The sequence below is a fragment of the Chelon labrosus genome (assembly GCF_963514085.1).
Source record: "Chelon labrosus genome assembly, chromosome: 22".
NCBI lineage: Eukaryota > Metazoa > Chordata > Actinopteri > Mugiliformes > Mugilidae > Chelon > Chelon labrosus.
In genome coordinates this window covers 20,011,040-20,030,249 of record NC_140355.1, presented here as the reverse complement: position 1 = coordinate 20,030,249, position 19,210 = coordinate 20,011,040, and the positions used below count along the sequence as shown (strand labels likewise).

The 19,210-nt window shown below is 42.1% G+C and overlaps 1 protein-coding gene across 3 annotated transcripts in view; it reads right to left on the bottom strand.

The window, feature by feature from the left end:
• mast4 (microtubule associated serine/threonine kinase family member 4) overlaps nt 1–19,210 on the bottom strand; it is a 106,986-nt gene that overhangs the window by 42,337 nt on the left and 45,439 nt on the right. For 2 of the 3 annotated variants that reach the window (XM_084572604.1, XM_084572606.1), the window contains exon 4: nt 7,156–7,187. In XM_084572604.1, coding sequence (XP_084428730.1) covers nt 7,156–7,187 — 32 coding nt within the window. The remainder of the gene's footprint in view (nt 1–7,155; nt 7,188–19,210) is intronic. The other variant, XM_084572605.1, reaches the window with a different exon arrangement.

Below are 19,210 nucleotides of genomic sequence, written 5' to 3'. Positions count from 1 at the left end.
GAAGAATGAACGGAGCGGTTAAATCAGGGCGGATTAAGACTCATAGCAGGAGGACACACCCGAGTGTCAGAGATATTGCAGGGATTTATCACACCTTTAAGGCTCATTTAAAGTACTGCGAGGCAAAGATGCCGTAGCCTACGCCGGTGCGAGCCATTTAGACTTGTGAGCTCGTCCGTCTGGCTCGCTCTATAACAACGCCACCCAAACGCTAGTCGGCGCTGTGTCTTTTTTGCCAGTCGGGTTAATTTTTGCGTCTACTTCCTGCTTCATTTTCAACAACGGCGACTGAAACTTTCCGCGAAGACGAGTCGTACTCTAGTTTGTATCTCCGAACCTCCTCGGTTAACCTTTCCTCCATGTGTTCCATCTTTATTGGCGCAAAACAATCATTTGAAAATTGCGGAGATGGAGAAGCGGCCGGAAATACTAAAGCAGAAACACGCTACTGCCTAGAGGACCAATCACAGCCCTTGTGGTCTGCATCGCCGTGACACGTAGTTACATTTCTGGGGAAGCGCACGTCAGGCTACGCCGTTACGATCTGCGTAGGGTCTGGGCTGTTGCTTAAGCCGCCTATTACATTTACTTTAGTCCATGTTTACAATCAAAAGGAATCAACTGCTGCATTTACATGGACTCCAGTATTCCACTAATAATCACAATCAAAAAAAAAATCTCTCATGTAATAAATAACCTTAATCAGAACCCAATCAGATCGAGTTTTCAGTCAGATTGAGAAGGGTGGTGTAAACCTTTGATAATCCGTTAAATAGGAAAATATCCGCTCCTAATAACCATGTAAACACTTAATCTGCTGGTTTATCTCCGGTTGGAATAAATCCATTCTTTCTGGGCATGTTTGTGGTTTCCAGGAGAGACAGATTCAAACAAGAAGTGTCCAACGTGGACAGAAGCGTTGGAGATGTGGAAATATCTTTGACATGTTCTACTGAATCAATCTATTGTTGTCAGTAAGTCAAGAAATAAAACTTCTTCAGCTCCACAGCAGTAGAACCACTTTGTCAGTAAAGTTCAGTGACTTGATTTCTTTCGGGGCATATAAACATATAAAGACTCACTGGCCACAGATGAACGGCTGATTGACAAAAGAAGGAGGTAAAAAAGAAATACACTTGCAAAAATGTGTTTTGCCGTGAGTCAGCTAAAGTCATCGCTAAAGCTGACCTGCTGTATGATGCTGCTTCTGTTAAACCAGAACAGGAGAAGTATAGACACAAAAGCAGACCAGACAAACAGCACTGAGCTGGTATAATAATGAATTCTTCATTATTATGAGAATGTCTGAAGAGACACTGCATCAAGCAGAGGAACCGGAGCATAAGACGGCATGGAGCTGAACTGAGAGGGCGGCAGGTTGAGCAGTGAAGGCCAACTCAGTCTAATGTATGTACGCTGTGTGTTTTTACATGTATCATGAGCAAGTTCTCATCACTTTAAACTACCAGAACTGCTAAAAACTGCAGTTCCTCTAACGGCCACACGAGGCTGGCTCCAAAACGTGAGTCAATCACCAAAGAACTTTAAGAGAAATGTTTACATCCTGGTACAAACACACGGTTTTTAAATTAGCTCGTAGATGGAGACACCACACTGAGTTTCACAACTACTCTTTAGGAAACATACACCAATCAGGCATAACATTATGACCACCTTCCTAATATTGTGTAGGTCTCCCTTGTGGCGACTCATCAGAGAATGGACATGGGCCTTCTGAGGGTGTCCTGTGGTGTCTTGCAACAGAATATTGTTAATGGGGGGCCTTTGAGGGGAGGGGCCTCTATGGATCATCCCACAGATACTTGATCAGTTTGGGATCTAGTGAATTTGGAGGCCAGGTCAACACCTTGTGCTGTTCTTCATGTTTTTTTGTTGTTTTTTTAAGTTGTTCCTAAAGTGTTTATTTTTTTGGGATGTCTGCTGAACATCAAGGAGTGTCATTGCTATGGGGTGGGGGTGCCTGGTCTGGTCTAGGTGGGTGCTACATGTCTAAGTAACATCCACATGAATGAATGCCAGGTCTAAAAGTTTCCCAGCAGAACATTGTATCGTCACAAGATGGTCAATGTTATTTACCTCTCCTGTAAGTGGTTTTAATGTTGTGGCTGATCGGTGTACGGGTGACACCACAGACATGACATTAGACGACACAGTCACAATCCAAACTAGTTTAAACGTTAGCCTTAAAACTTTACAGCCAAGACGTTAAGACCGTCAATCTTAAACCAGAAGAGACACATAAAAACCATTCAGAGCAAAATCTAAAAAGATTTGCAAAAGGTTCTCCTTTAAACAACACCTAATAATGGAGACAATTTACCAGTCAATCTGCACTCTGAATGTATTAAGACGAGCACACAGTCATCTACAGTGAACACTTACATCATCTTCTACCTGCACAGAAGAGGTTCGTTAATAAATCAGATAAGTACCTATAAAAACTTAAAAAGAATGGATAAAACATTTTCTCCCAATATTATAAAACACAAGAGACAAAGCTAAAAGCTCTGGATTTGATTCTCTTTTAGAAAGCTATTTTTCAGAGTGACATATCGGTGCTGGTAATGTTTTATGGCTTTTGGTGAAGGGAGGTGACTCACTAAGGTTTTCATAATGATGTATGACTGCTTCTGTACCTGAGCTGGGAAATAAATAAATAAAAATCTTTTAATGACTCACTGTGCAGAACAGCTTCTATTGTTCAGCTTGAATTCACCTGAAAACACTTCACTGCAAGAGAAGTAGACTTAGATTTATCTGTGTACACTATGAACCCTTCCTTTTATTTGCTCCTTGGTGTGGAGGAAATAATAAATATAATATGCAAAGTGACTGACTACACCTAACCCCAGGCTAATTCAAAATTAAACAGGTGGAGCATTAGTGGAGCCGAGGTAGACAACTAGCACCTTATCTGTTACTCAAAGAGGCCACGCCCTAACTGTAAGCCTCGACACACTTTAAACATGTGGATCATTTAAATAGTTGTTAAGAATGGAGAAATTAACGATAAGAGACCAAAACTGCTTTTGTACCCGGCTGTAATCATGTTTATTTCTGCTCTAAAGTTGGACATTTTAACATGGAGGTCTGGGGAAATAAACTCGCTTTTGGAGCCTCCTGTGGCCACCAGTGGAACTGCAGCTTTTAACACTTTTGTACGATATACGCCCTTTTTTACGCAGTTCGATTAAAGTTCTGAAAATTTCTTTGTAGACTTCTTAAAATGGTGTTTTGTTGTGGTCACACTCGGAAAACAAAAACGCACACTGTAGGTGATGGTGCGGTAACTATGGAGACATAAATAAACATTAATAACGGTTGTGATTTACAAGCTGTATGCGAAAAACATTTCGTCAATGTCAACTTGGTATTTATTGTCAAGTTTTATACCGTGGCAAGAACTTTGATTGATGGTTTAATTGAACCTGCAGTTGTAAAGTTTGTGCACGTACACCAATCAGCCACAACATTATGACCACTGCCAAGAGAAGTAAATAACATTGCCCATCTTGTGACAATGCAATGTTCCACTGGGAAACTTTTGGATCTGGCATTCATAGCACCCACCTAGACCAGACCTGGCACCCTGGCACCCTGACACCCCCCCCCCCCCCCCGAGACACAAAAACAGTTTAGGAACAACTCAAAAAAACATGAAGAACAGCACAAGGTGTTGACCTGGCCTCCAAATTCACTAGATCCCAAACTGATCAAGTATCTGTGGGATGATCCCCTCAACCCATAGGACCCAAAGGCCGCCTTCACTGACAACGAGCGAGGTGAAAACATCTGGTTGCACCTTAAGGAGTTTGTGTCTGACACTGCATAGATCAGAGGAAAATATCTGTCTGAATCTCAGAGAATCGCGGCTGTGATCTGAGGTAATGAGGTGCGGCCGACAGCATCTGTTAAACTAAGCGTAACAAAATCTACAGTCAACAGGTCCTCTTTAATATCCTGTTGCGCGGCAAAGCAGCTGATGTGCGCGGGCAGCCCGACAGGTTCGGAAACTTCGAGCTCAGAGTCTAGCCGGGCGGTGCTGATGACGGGAAATGGGAATAAGATCTCAAGTAATAACAGTCAACAAATCCAACGGGTGTATCCTGAGCTGTGAACAAATGATTGATTTTCAGTTATTCGATGTGACCCTGGCGAAAGACTTCCAGCTATTAAGGTCAGCCTAAAAATAAGCCAATCTCTCGCCTAGAATGACCCGTTGCCAACAACCTCCAGATACCACAGTCTCAAAATGTAACTGACGGAAGTTATAGAGTGTGTGGAAAAATGGGTACGACCGCTAATTAAAAGGCTTGTTGACACTAGACAGGATGTTAATGGCATCTCATTTTCAGCAGATGGCTCTCTGTTACAGGAAAACCCTCTGACGGAGCTTATTTTTATTTGACAAACACGGGTGGACTGTTTGAAGAGACATGTTTCTGTTCAATGCACAGAGCAGATGAGTAGATGCGGAGTCATGTGTCACATTGTACTCACTCTAATACCTTTAAATCCACCAAACAACAATATCTAACGCCAAAGGTTGAATTATATAACGCCCGCACTTTTCAAAGTGCGCAAACATCGATTAGTTATTTCAATAACTGGCAGCTGTGATGAATCTGAAGCCGTCACATCAACTTTGTCATATCCAAACACCATTACTATGGTTACCAAGGTCACCAGAGGCTCCGGCGCTCTAAATATAAACCAGTGCACGTTGGTGATCTTGCAGCAGCATGTCAGTAATGGGTCACCTCCATTACAGCATGTGCCCCCCGTGGTGAGGTGACGGCGAGGGCAGCGAGGTATCATGGGTAACAATTCTCTCTCTCTCTCTCAGCCATAATGCACCAGGAAGCTTTTTAGGCCTTCGTTGTGGATTTAAAGCTGGAATATCAGACATCCGGCCAGCGATGGACAGTTAAATTCAGTGTAGACAAGATGATTTATAAGAATAGTGGTGCAAACTGTAGCAACTATTTAAACTAAAGAAGAGCTAAAGAACTAAGAACCAAAAAGTATGGATTGTATTTGTCATGCGATACCCAGAAATATTACTATTCTGACTTTGGAATGGTTTGGTTTCCGTTTATTCACATCAACATCACGATAAAGGTGAAATTTAAACTTACAAACTATTAATTTACAGTGTCTCATGCACATGTTTATTGGATTTAAATGTACACCAATCAGCCACAACATTATGACCACTCATAGGATAAGTAAACAACATTAACCATCTTGTGACAATTCAGTGTTCTGCTGGGAAACTTTTGGACCTGGCATTCATTGGTGAGGATGTTACTTAGACATGTAGCACCCACCTAGACCAGACCAGGCACCCCCACCCCATAACAATGACACTCCTTGATGTTGAGCAGCCACAAAAGCAAAAACAGTTTCGGTACAACTCAAAACAAACATGAAGAACAGCACAAGGTGTTGACCTGGCCTCCAAATTCACTAGATCCCAAACTGATCAAGTATCTGTGGGATGATCCACAGAGGCCCCTCCCCTCAAAGCCCCCCCCCCCACTAACAACATCCTGTTACCAGACACCACAGGACACCCTCAGAAGGCCCATGTCCATTCCAGGCTTCCCATATTTCATCCCCACAAGTGTTTTCACCTTCATTTTCATGGTGCTCATCAGGGTGTAACAGTTATTTTTTATTAGTGTATATACACTGAATTTATTGGGAACGTTGCGATAAAACTAGAGCAGTCCTGCACTAAATTATTCCTTTATGAAGGTTATGCTGTTCAGTTTTAAGAGGGGTGCCGACTCAATTGCAAGATCATTCTGGAGGATACTATTTGCAGCTGTAATTATGTCAGCATAACGCTATTCAGTTTAACACCAACTGAAACTACAGCCTCCAAAATGAACATACAGCGACACTGACACCTCTCCAGAGGATTATAACCGTCATTGACGGAGGGTTTATTGTTTGGAATAGTTTTAGCAAAGGTGTTTTTAATAAAACGGCAACCGAGTGAAGAGCTTTGTGACGTTAAGTGACTCCTGGGAAAACTCGCAAAGCTTCACACTCAAATAACGTGTGCTGGCGTGAAAACATTTAAAAGGACACAGATCCCACAGACACTTGATCAGTTTGGGATCTAGTGAATTTGGAGGCCAGGTCAACACCTTGCACTGTTCTTCATGTTTTCTTTGAGTTGTTCCCAAAGCGTTTTTGTGCATCTTAAAGTAAATTGCTTTGTTTTGTCAACAACAACGAAATTGCATGGTCGGATGGAGGGTTAGTCCTGAGCTGCTGCGACCGAGCGCGTCAACCTGACCCGGCGCCCAGGACCCATGTTTTTTGATGATGGTGAGAACATGTAAACTCCACAACCCTGAGAATTCGAACCAAGGACCTTCTTGCTGTGATGCACCAGCACTAACCACTGCTCCATCCCGCTGCTGCCATTAAGGAGTGTCATTGCTATGGGGTCGGGGTGCCTGGTCTGGTCTAGGTGGGTGGTACATGTCTAAGTGACATCCACATGGATAAATGCCAGGTCCAAAAGTTTCCCAGCAGAACATTGTATCGTCACAAGATGGTCAATGTTATTTACCTCTCCTGTCAGTGGTTTTAATGTTGTGGCTGATCGGTTGTACATTAACAGGAAGGCCTCAATAATGAACCAGACGCCCATTTGTTGATTTATGTCAGAATCACACACTGTGTTCTCCTATTAAAATACTTTAATTTGTTCATTCTTGTTAAGTTTTATTTAATATTTAGTTAGTTAACAGCTACAAGGGACAAAATATTTTAAAAGGATTGCATTTGCGGTGCTTTTTCTTTTTCAGGTGATTGTTTCTAATGGTGGTTGTGTGTATTTATCTTTTCTTTTTTCGTGAATGAATGAGGCAAAACTCTAATTACCCAACAGCACTCAGGTGGTCTTTAATATGACTCAAGACTGTGTTCACACTATCAAAGGAACGAAGGAACGAAGTCAGATGTGGTCAGAAATTGAAACTGAAAATTGTAACGCTAACCTCACTTCCACCTTGTTAAAGTGAGGTGTAAATTTAACGTGAGGTCTGACCAGGGTCTCAGTTTTACTTGGACGTGTTGTTTATGTGTGTGTGCAACATTTATAATGGTACTTACAAACTGCCTCTTCGAGGAAGACTCAGCTCCTTCTGCAAGTAAAAAGAAAATGCAAATTGTTAATGTGTTGAATATCATCTCACTGCAACAAAACCAATGAGCCATTCCAGTACTGAAAGTTTTCTTTGGGTTTTTTTATGCAAAGTTGATAAATTTGCCAAATACACAAAAGCTGCTGTACCAGATCTAATTAGAAAAACACCCAAATAACAACAACATTTAAAAGCCAGAACAATAAAAAGCGGTAATTAAGCAAGCAAGTGAGGTCTGTTGTGCTGCATCAGCGGCTTTACAGCCTCAGAAACAGTCGACATATGGTGGGAAAGATCACAGAGCAGGTGCGAGACTGTTGCATCCATTCGCAGAGACGTTTGAAGATGTGGTGCAATTAAACCGTTTAACAGCTACAACCAAATTAACTGGCACGTGGATGGTAATTCTCGACCTCGCTTTCACCCCGTTAGAGTCAGTTCAGGCCGCGTGAGGTAAACCTGTCACCTGTTCAACCTCTTGAGTTTCTTTAAATACTGTATACGGAGTTACAGAAGGGTCGGGATTTAATGCGAGCGCTGAAACAGCCCAGAAAATAAAAACAGCAACAACAACGCTCTCATTGATTTCTAAACAGATTATCATGGGTTCTCACAAGCCTCTTACTTAAAGGATAACGCTGCTAGAAAACATGTGCAAAGCTGTAAAAGTCCTTGCATTCATTAAACAACTCTGAATGTGCAGTAACACAATATCAAGCCTTGAAGCTCATGCTAACTTATGTTCACGGAGGAAATGTTTTGCTGAAGGGTTTGAAATTAAATACAATATATAAAACTTAGAAGGAAACTGTGTCGTGACACCGGTAAAGAGATGAATCCAGTTATGTAACAGGTATTAAATGCATGCTTCTAAATGCAGGTCGTCAGGAATCAACTGGACGGCCGTTGCTACGTCCTGAAGGTAACTGCAGGTTAGTTAGAATAAAAAACTGTGCTAAGATGGAACTAAACCAAACGCTGTGTTCTTCAGTAATTCAGAGCATCCTATTGAGATGAATTATGGTTTTATATAAGATATGTACCTGTAATGAGCTTTGGACCGATGCCTTGTGGAATAAACTAAAAGGTCTAACCTGTGCTGCTGATGGAGGGACATGAACTCTCACTTTTCAGAGTCCTATTTTTAGCTGCCAAACTTTATATTTAATTTTATTTACCCAACAAACTCCAGAGCAGGCCAGCACAGACAACAGAAAACCAACGAGGAGAGCCTTCTGTGTTTTAGTTTAGAATTAGTTTAGAAATAGTAGAAGAAGTAGTAGTTAGAAGAAGAGGAAGATAGAAGAAGAATATAGACAAACAAGTTTTACAAAGAAGATAAGTAGTGGTTAGAAGAAGAAGAAGACATGAAGATAGACGAAGTTTTACAAAGATTAGTAGAAGAAGGAGAAGAAGAAGATAGAAGTTTTAAGTTTTAAGAAGAAGAGAAGTAGTAGTTAGAAGGAGAAGAAGAGGAAGAGGAAGGAGAAGAAGAGGAAGAAGAAAGACGAAGAAGTTTTATGAAGAAGAAGAGAAGGAGTAGTTAGAAGGAGAAGAAGAAGAACATAGAAGATAGAAGAATACGAAGATGAAGAAGAAAGAAGAAGAAAAGAAGACAGAAAAAAGAAGAAAGAAGAAAGAAGAAAGAAGGAAGAAGAAGAAAGAAGAAAGAAGAAAGAAGGAAGAAGAAAGAAGGAAGAAGAAGTAGAAGAAGAATCATGGGACCAAACGTGTGGTAGTATTTCACTCTGGAAAGTGAAGTCAGTCAGACAGTTTGTAAATTGTGCAACGTGGATGTTTGGCAAAGGATTAGCAGGAGATCGTCATTCAATACTACCAACTAGATTCAACACCTACAAAAAAGTAGTCCACTCAGACAAAGGCTGCACCCAAACAACAACAAACTCTGAACGCACAAAAGAAGAGAAAAGTTTACTGAGGAAAGAGTCAAGGAGAAAAATAGAGGTTTAGGGAGTTTATGGCAGCGTTGGATGACCAGAACATTTCTTGAGCCGAGGTCCGAGCTACCCTCTCCACATTACATTTACTTTGACAGAAAGATTTATTGGACTGAATCCAGTCGAATCTATTAAATAAAGGTTAACTATAATATTATACTGTCTATATACAGCTCATATGTGTGTGTTCCAGAAGCTACTCTAGCCTACAATTCAACACATTTCTTTTTGAAGAAAGCGCCATCTCTTGGTGACATCCTGCAACTGAATATTGAAAACCAGGTGGACACTAGCTGGGAGCCAGAGGGCCTCCAGCTGGGGGGGGGGGGGGGCATCATTTCTGAGTGGGTGTACCTGCAGAGAGAGAGAGAGAGGACTTGGCAAGACTTTGCTTCTCTTCACCGCCCCTAAACACCACCACCTTCAACGTGTGAAAGGCTGCCGCACATTGAACACCTACAAATTCAAATAACACATTTGACTAAAGCCACAGAGAGCATATGCAGGTGTAAGCTGCCAGGAATAATTCAGTCAAACGCTGCTTCGGCATCTGTTGATGTGCCGAGCGCCACACTCAAGTCAAGGACTAGCAGCAGCAGCGGCCACGACGACAGAACAAGCACATGGCATACAGCTCACTGCATCCCCCCTTAGACCTAACAGCACTGTTTGTTTAATTACAGCAGATTCCTGTGAAGACGCAGAGTGTTTTTATCACCATCGGAACATTTGTCCGTGCTCTTCTACATCTTGTGAAGGAGACAAAAAAAAAAAAACTCTTTCCAATGAGTCCTTTTGCAGTGACAGAGCGTCGATAAATAACCAGGATCTGATTTGTGCTGTGAGTACAAATCCCAGCATTGGACGTTTCATTGTGTAATAATAACCCGATAAGAGCCAGGTCCTTTGTCTCAGACAGTGTAGGACACAGAGCTGATGTGTATTGGCTGCTACAGTCAGCAGAAAAAAAAAAAAAAAGCCTCCTCTCTCCCTTTGCTATCAATTAGGGCTTAATGTCTGACTTCCCCTGCTGCCTACAGGAGTCCAAGGGCAGAGAGTATCCTTGAGAGACATGACCGCAGATAACACAACGCTAATTACCGAGCAGGGAATGATTTATAGTCGCAGGACGTCCACCAATCAGCGTGACATCCGCAATATAAACCCATACATTCATGGGAAATCGAAGTAAAACAAATGATTTTGATGCTTTTGAGACCTTTCAGCAGTCAATCATATGCAGCCCAGAAATGCGACTATACGTTGCGGCTGTGATTGGCTGTGATCGGTCCGCTTGGTAGTAGCATGTTTCCGCCTTAGCATTTCTGGCTGCTTCTACATCTCAAGTGACTGTTTTGGATCAATAAATAATCAGCAAGGTTAACCGAGGAGGTTTGGAGATACAAGCATTTCCTGCTTCACTTTCAACAATGGCGACCGAAACTTTCGTCCAGATATAAAGTTGTGCAATTTAACTCTTCCTCCCACCGTCCAAAGACATGCTGGTTAGGTTCATTGGCCCTGAGATAGACTGGAGGCCTGTCCAGGGTGCACCCCGCCTCTCGCCCTATGACAGCTGGGATAGGCTCCAGCCCCCCCATAACCCTTCATAGGACAAGCAGCTACAGAAGATGAATGAATGAATGAATCACTTAAGTCAGTTATTTTGAATGCTTGACTAGTTTCATTCTCTGTTGAAAGCATGGCCAGTGCATTCAGACACCTGACTCGTTGCTAGCCAACAGAAAAAGATGAAGGCTGATTAGCGTAACCCAGGATCCACAATTTAACTTTAATCAGGGGCCGGATATGGGGAAGCATGGTGAGAAGCTAACCCAGCTACTACTACTGTATACACTGACCAGCCACAACATTATGACCACTGACAGGAGAAGAAACAACATTGACCATCTTGTGACCATTCAATGTCCTGCTGGGAAACTTTTGGACCTGGCATTCATTGGAGTGGATGTTACTTAGACATGTAGCACCCACCTAGACCAGACCTGGCACCCCCACCCCATAGCAATGACACTCCTTGATGGCAGCAGCCATCCCCAGCAGGATGCAGCCACAAAAACGCTTTAGGAACAACTCAAAAAAACATGAAAAACAGCATAAGGTCCATGTCCATTCCCTGATGAGTCACAACTGTTTTGGAGGCACAAGGGACACAAACAGTATTTAAACTGTGTACCCATCAGCAAAACGTCCTAAGAGACGACTATTCCACAGAGACAGCTATTTGCAGCCTCTCTACAACCACATCCGTCTCTGCAAAGACAGAGACAGGAAGACACCGTAGCATCTCCAGTTTATCTTGAGAATCTAGCAGAACAATCAGAACGAAAGCAACCATACTGAAGTCGGAAGGGACCAGCACTTTATTGCACGTCTTGACAGTGATTGCACTAATACAGACAAGTCACTGACAGCTAGTCAGACATCGTGTTCGAATGTGGTAGAAAAAATCTTATTTCTTTCTCCCGGAGAAACCTAATCACTGCTCTCTTCCATAACACCGTATAAAAGTAACTATATAAAGTTTCTATTTGCTACTGAAAGCCAAACCCTCGCCTTGTCCACTATCTCACATTAAAATCAAATTGCACAAAAGAAGTGACAAGTTTGAATATATCAAGGGCTAATGGAACAAGAAGAGCCGGAGGTGACAGACTGCACAGTTAAATCCTGTTACTGGGCCCGGCTGTCGGCTGTGGAGAACTACTCACACCATGTGAGGCATGAAATCACATCGCAGTTGCTCATCTCGTGAAGGGAAAAAGTCCAATTATCACCTGGCGTCTCTATTATAACTATGAGACACGATCTGACCTCAATGTAAACACACAGAGCTGGTTCTGTTCTGTTGTATTACTGAGAAAACATTTGATCTAACGTAACGAGATTTGGTTTTATTAAGATTTGCAGATTGCAGACATTGGCTAGATTGAGATTAACCTTGCTGGTTTCCTCTTTTTTTTTTTTTTTTTTTACACAATTTGTAGTTCTCTAACGACTCATTGAAGTCCCTAAACTCTCCAGGCTGAAGGTGTAAATGGAATTGAAACTTTAATAGGTCTGGGTTGACGTCTGTGCCGTCAAACAGCAACTTTAGCAGAAAGTCTCTGCTGTCTGGAACAATTCAGCAGCTACAAAAACTTCTCCAAGCACAAACTGAAGAGAAAGACAAAAAGGCAATGGCGTAACATATCAGTGCAGACCTGCAGCAGAGCAGAGCTGAGCTGCTTCCCGTACACTGCTTTTCCACTGTCTTTTACAACCTGGGAAGGATGCACCGTACAGTATATCCCTGAAAGTGATGCATGTGTCCAAAAAGCATCATACAAAGTCCTCTTCGACGTAGCCTAGATGTGAAATAGTGATTCCTGCTACAGTGGAAGCTATAGGTTCAGTTGCATGTTGTAAGTTTTTGCAGAATAATTTATTCTTAACGTGTTCCTGCATCATATACCGGGACACTGCAGTCAATTATTTTCTTTTTTTGTGATTTGGTGCCACTAGTGAGCAGGTGTTTTTTGATTGTTACCATAGAAACTGGCTCTTCTCAGCTTGGAGTTAGCCTGAGGGAAGACGGGTGACTTTTTTCGGCTTCAAATACGTCCCGTCTTTGTTTGTGTGAAACGGTTTGATCCACTTTAAACTAAATCTGAGGACAAAATGAAGCTTTTATGGGTTAGTTCACCGTTTTAATGAACTACGGAAGTAATAGTTGCTTTTCTCACTTTATCTCGGATCATCTCAGACTTAAGTTCAGAAGAGAGACATTCGTACTTGCTTCTAAGGCTGAAAGAACAAGAAATAAGTCTGTTTTATATTTCACGAGAAACTCAAGTGCCAAACTCCAGGGAAGTCCCCATAGGGACGTCCAACTGCAGCATACGTCACATGTGCCAACCATTGTGGGACGTGAGGGAGGCCCTTTTCTTACTATTTTCGGATGATGACTGTGTCCGTCGGCGTATCTTGATCTCTACCCAGGAGGCATTAGTGAAAATTGCGAAAATTAGCTTCTGGGAGCTAACAGAGCAGCTGCTAGCATTCCCCACACGAGAAAAAAGTTCTCCTGTGGGGATGTTTCGAAAACAAGCTGCGAGAACTCCCAAACGAGGACGGCGAGAACAAACTTCTCTCTTCTTGCAGAGTATGTAAAGCTTGCTTTATACTCCACAAGAAGCAAGGAATTTGTTCTTGCTACCAGGGCTGCAAGAACAAGAAAAACGTTCGTCCTGACCAGGTCATTTATACTTCATGAGAAACTCAAGTGCCAAACTCCAGGGAAGTCCTCATAGGCCCGTCCCACTGCAGCATACAGCACGAGTTAAGCACAAATTTGTTCTCCCAGATCGAGGAGCAAGAACAAATTTGTTGCTCTTCACGGAGTATGTAACAGTCTTTATACTTCATGAGAAACTCAAGTGCTGAACTCCAGGAAAGTCCTCATAGGCCCCTCCCACTTCAGCATACGTCATACGTGCTAAGCATTGTGGGAGATGCGGGAGACAGACGACAAGAGGCACCGTCGGATCTTGCCGCTCATTCAGCATGCATCCACACACAGTATGTCGATCTCTATCCAGGAGAGATTAGCGGCCACACTGCAAACTCATTTCCGCTTTTCCACAATAACCACGGCCACTTCCAATTTTTGACCAATCACAGAATAGTAACCGGACACCACACAAGAAAAAAGTTCTGCCCGGACGATGTGTCGAGAACAAACTGTGAGAACTCCCAAACGAGGACTGCGAGAACAAAATTACGTCACTTTGTTCTCACAGCCTGAGGAGCAAGAACAACCTCTTAAAGAGTATGTAACCGTCTTTACACCTCAGGTATACATGCTCTATTCCTTTTTCATATTAATTTTCTTTTTAATCTTGCATTTTAATCACTTCAAACGAGTATTAAATGTTGACAGACCTCCTCTAAAAGCTTCGGGTGAATTTTTGTTTTCCATTAAATAACTTCTCGAGGTTATTGTTGGTTCATCGCATCCTTCAGAGAATTCAAACTCAGTCTAAACTAAATAACAACCCCAGTCTGATCTTTGTGTTGAAATCTGTCGAGCTGTGAGTTCTGTGCACAAACAGAAAAGCTGCATTCTTTTTAGTCAACACAATGCTTAACATATTTCCATTACATCTGGTATTTCATGTGTTGCAGAGCGGTCAAACTGGGCATAATTGCATAAAAGTCTTTCATCTTTGAACGTGTCAATCAGGGCAACGAGCCATCTATTAAAATAAATCATTACACTGCATTTAACGATTTCCTTTCCTGCTAATCTTTGCAGCCCTTGGAGAAAAAAAACAATTGTCTCAAGACGAACGTTAAAGTGAGTTTTGTTCCACGGGGTAAATGTCAATAAAAGCCTTCGAGCAACAACGCTTCATCTCCGAGACGTCACATCAAAGCGGCTCTACTGAGAAAAAAAAGGCCTTACGTGTAAAGCTTCATTAATAATTCCTCTTGATTTATTTTGGATTTTCCTCCATCTCCAGATCTAAAGTGTTACTCAGTTTAACCAGAGTTTGCTGCAGGAAATCCCCATCTCATATTCAACCGTAATGAAATCAAATCAACACCTCACCTAAAAAAAGAAAACATAGAACCGAACAATGAACTTGATTTCATACAAAAGGATACCAAATATAAAACATACTTAATGCGTCACTACTTTAAAAAATTAGAAATCTTAAAAATGATATATGGTTAAAGCTTGTTGGAGGTATAAGAATCACCTTGAATCATAGAAACACATAAGGTCTAAAGGTATGAATGCACTTCAGAGAACCTAAAGTTGCCTTAGTCTGGACCAACAAGAAACACATGAACACGCCACAATACACGATCATCCAAAACATTAAAAGAGAAGTAAATCGATCATCTTCTGACATTTCAAATGTTCTGCTGGGAAACTTTTGGACCTGACATTCATTCATGCGGATGTCACTTAGACATGTAGCACCCACCTAGACCAGACCAGGCACCCCCACCCCATAGCAATGACACTCCTTGATGGCAGCAGCCATCCCCAGCAGGATGCAGCCTGACACAGACACACACACAAAAAACGCTTTAGGAACAACTAAAACAAAAACAAAAACAAAAACATGAAGAACAGCACAAGGTGTTGACCTGGCCTCCAAATTCACTAGATCCCAAACTGATCATGTATCTGTGGGATGGCCCCTCCCCTCAAAGGACCCCTCACTGACACCCTCAGAAGGCCCATGTCCATTCTCTGATGAGTCACAGCTGTTTTGGAGGTACAAGGGTGGTCATAATGTTATGCCCGATTGGCGCATGTGCTGCACCTGCGTAAAAGGAAATAACTCTTCATACCAGCAGGTGGCAGTAGTCTACAGCTGCCATTCAACAAGAGGAAGCAGAAGAGCTACTGTTAGCTGGAAGGTGTTTATTTTTTCTTTTGTGTGTCAGACTAATGAGGAAGTCAGTAAATTCTCAGGATAACAAAAAAAGATCTTCTCCTCAAACAAAACCTTCAAGTAACCTAGCCGCTCCTTCAAAGTCAAAAGACTTCAAGTGCATCTGGAGATTGAAAAGGTCAAAGAGATCAATCAGCCACTTATCAGCTCCAAACACATGTGAACCACAGCAAACAGACGTACACTGACCTCAAGAAGCCAAACAAAGCGGCCCGGATCGTTTCTAAACCAAAATCTGATCATACTGAAACAACAACAAGCGAGCGGCTGACTTTTATTAACACCGACAACTACATCAGTAAACCCAAACCTGCTGTCTGAAGAAATATTTTCCACCATTATGCTCCGCTCCATCTGAGACCTATTGATTTCTGCAACCAGCAGGAGGAGATTCAACGGCAGCAAAGCGCGCGGAGGCTGTTAAGACGGCATCGCTGATTAAATCTGTTTGCGTCCTCGCGATTGTGCTCGGAGCAGGATGTTAGGTGTCATAAATGCTTAATCCAGAACAGGAGGAAGGAAACAATTCATTAGGAGACTGACACGGAGCACAATGCTCTTTATTAATGAGGAGCTGCTTTTAATATCGTGACAATCAGAATCAGTTTCCACAAACTTGACACCAAAATGATTAGTTGTTTAAAATTGTGGACATTTTTACGTCGGTAGGATTCTACTTTTAACTGGAGCTAAATATTTAGGCGGACATTGGTGAACATCAAGAATTTAATACTCCTTCACGAGGCTAATTCACAGAGCGCAGGCCACATGTTTAATGAAGGAACTGATGCAGAAAGTATTGATCGGGAGAAGAGAGGTATTAGTAAAACACCTGATTCAGCTCAGCAGGTGGTGCTGCTTTGGTGATTTATTTATGGTTCGTATAAGGCGACATACAGCCACAACATTATAACCACTAACAGGAGGAAAACAGGAGGATTGACCATCATGTGACAGTTCAATGTTCTGCTGCGAAACTTCTGGACCTGGCATTAATGTGGATGTTACTTAGACATGTAGCACCCACCAAGACCAGACCAGGCTCCCTCACCCCATTGCTATGGGGTGGGGGTGCCTTCCCCAGCAGGATGCAGCCTGACACAGACACACACACAAAAACACTTTCGGAACAATTAAAAAAAACATGAAGAACAGCACAAGGTGTTGACCTGGCTTCCAAATTCACTAGATCCCAAACTGATCAAGTATCTGTGGGACAGGTGTTTTAACATACACACAAAGCTGCACAAGACACTCTATAAAATTGGCATAGAGACATTCAGTTATTCCTACATGACTGATCCCCCTCCCAGAAAAAAATAAAAATAAAAAAATCTCAACTTGAATTTAAAATGACACCAGTGAGCCGAGGCGGTAAAGATTTACACATATTGATCGCTGGGCAGAAAATAGAAGTTTATCCGAAGTGTGGAAGGACACCTTACAGATCCCAGCGGACACACCGATGTCCATGAGCAAGAAACCGTAAAAGGTTGAAGTCAGGGACAAAATAAATAAATAAATAAACACATCTGAGATTTCACTATTCAGGAATTGTACAGGTTGGTCACATTAAGTCGACCCTGAGGGTAACTGTCGCTGCTTATTATGACAAACGTTGAAGGCGATTGATTATTTTTAGTTCTCATGTGGCTTAAACTTTCTGCCATATTCTGGTTAATGCAAAGATCATTTGTGAATATACATCACTCTGTGAGGAGGATTATCTTTACTAAAATAATTAGACTGCCCCAAACAAGAATAGTTACTGCTGATATATATATATCCGTAGTAAATTGGGTGCAGCTTCTTCTTTGAGTCGGTCTACATCAAAGATCTCAAATAAAAGTGGCTGAAATATTCTCTGCTGGGTGGCAAGGTTTGCATTTGTGGAAAGGTTCAGTTTCCACAAACTGCTCCAAGTTCAGTTGAGCCAACTGAGGCTGTTTGGGCACCTAGGAGACTTTAAAGGTTGATCATAGACCAGATGGAGGCCCTGGCTCCAATCCAGGACTCTCTGGAGGGATTAGATCTCCCAGCTGACCTGGGAGCAGGTCCAGGAAGGAGCTGGAGGAAGTTTGTGAAGACTGGGAGGCCTGGACGTAGAGTATGTGTTCCACCTGTTACCACGACAATGAAGAACTAGAGCAGGGGTGTCAGACCCATTTTAGGAGCCACATACGGCCAAATTTGATTTCAAGCAGGCCGACCAGTAACATAATACCATAATAACCTGTAAATAAGGACAACTCCAGATTTGACCTTTTGTTTTAGTGCAAAAAATACAAGTACATTATGAAGATGTTTCCATTTAATGAATTATACGATTGGGCCGGTTTTGGCCCCCGGGTCATATGTTTGACACCCCTGGACTAGACGGTTTAAGAGAATGAATGAATACGAGTCAAATATTTTGCTTTTCATCATTTTGTTGCATTCACCTCAAGCTACTGTAACTTAAAGGAGAATGCGTCAAACTTCTTTGCCAACTGTGCCGATTTAAAGCAAAAATTAATTAACAGAAACTGAAAACATGTGCATCTGTTTTTCCTGCAAACTGTCACTTAATACAGTCTAAATGTGCAACACACACACAACCACACACCCCGTGGATCTATTACTGCTTCTGTGTTTACACATTTAACCGTTGATCGTCGCGCCGCTCGATCACTCCCACTGTTAACGAGGTTTCGTTTGTCAAGATGCCAAAAGCGCGCAGCTGATGTCGGGGGGCGCGTCAGGAACTCTGCATTTGCATTTTAACTGATGGCTTTTCGCTTGCTGTTTGCCGCGGACCGGTGTCTGTTGATGTTTGACAGGAGCGAATGCAAATGACAGAAGTGATGTGTGGACTCAAGACGGCAGATGGAAAGACAGCTGGAGGTGACGGAGGACTTGACAAACTGAGACGACAACACGCGTCGGGCTCAGTTTGAACAGTAGGAAAAAAGTGAAGCCATCAGACAGACGTAAACGCTGTAAAATCTAACTTTTATGACAAAGTTTGCTCGTAAAAATGCAACTTTAACTGATTTAAGTTTATCAGGTAGCTATATATCAGTCAGTTTTTGCAGTACAGTATTCTTCCTGAGTGGTAATTAGCAAGATTTCATATTTTACACCTTTATACCTGCAGAAAATGAAGAGACAGAATCACAGACAGACAGCTGTAAGTGTACGCTTTAAAGTAGAGATAAAATATAGATAAATTAATTGTCTTTTTATGACTTTTTATTTTTTCTGTAGGACTATAGGCACCGCCTGGGATCCTCACCAGAGGTTGCTGTTGTGCACACTTCTACCAACCACAACCAACATACATTTTGATCACACTTATATCTCTTCAGTGGGAAATAAAAGGATGCAAAAAGTGCACTTCAAACGCCGTCCAAACCTCACAAGGAAACGCATTCATCGGCGTGTTTAGAAATCGTGACTGAATGAATGCTTCCTTTTTGTCCGTGTTCCTCCGTTAATGAAGTACTGCTGGAAACTCACCGTCCAGCACAAGGACACTTCAGAAGCCTCTTATGGCTGAAAAAAAAACCCAAACTTGTTTAATTCAAATGTCCCTCCAAGATGAGAGCTTTTA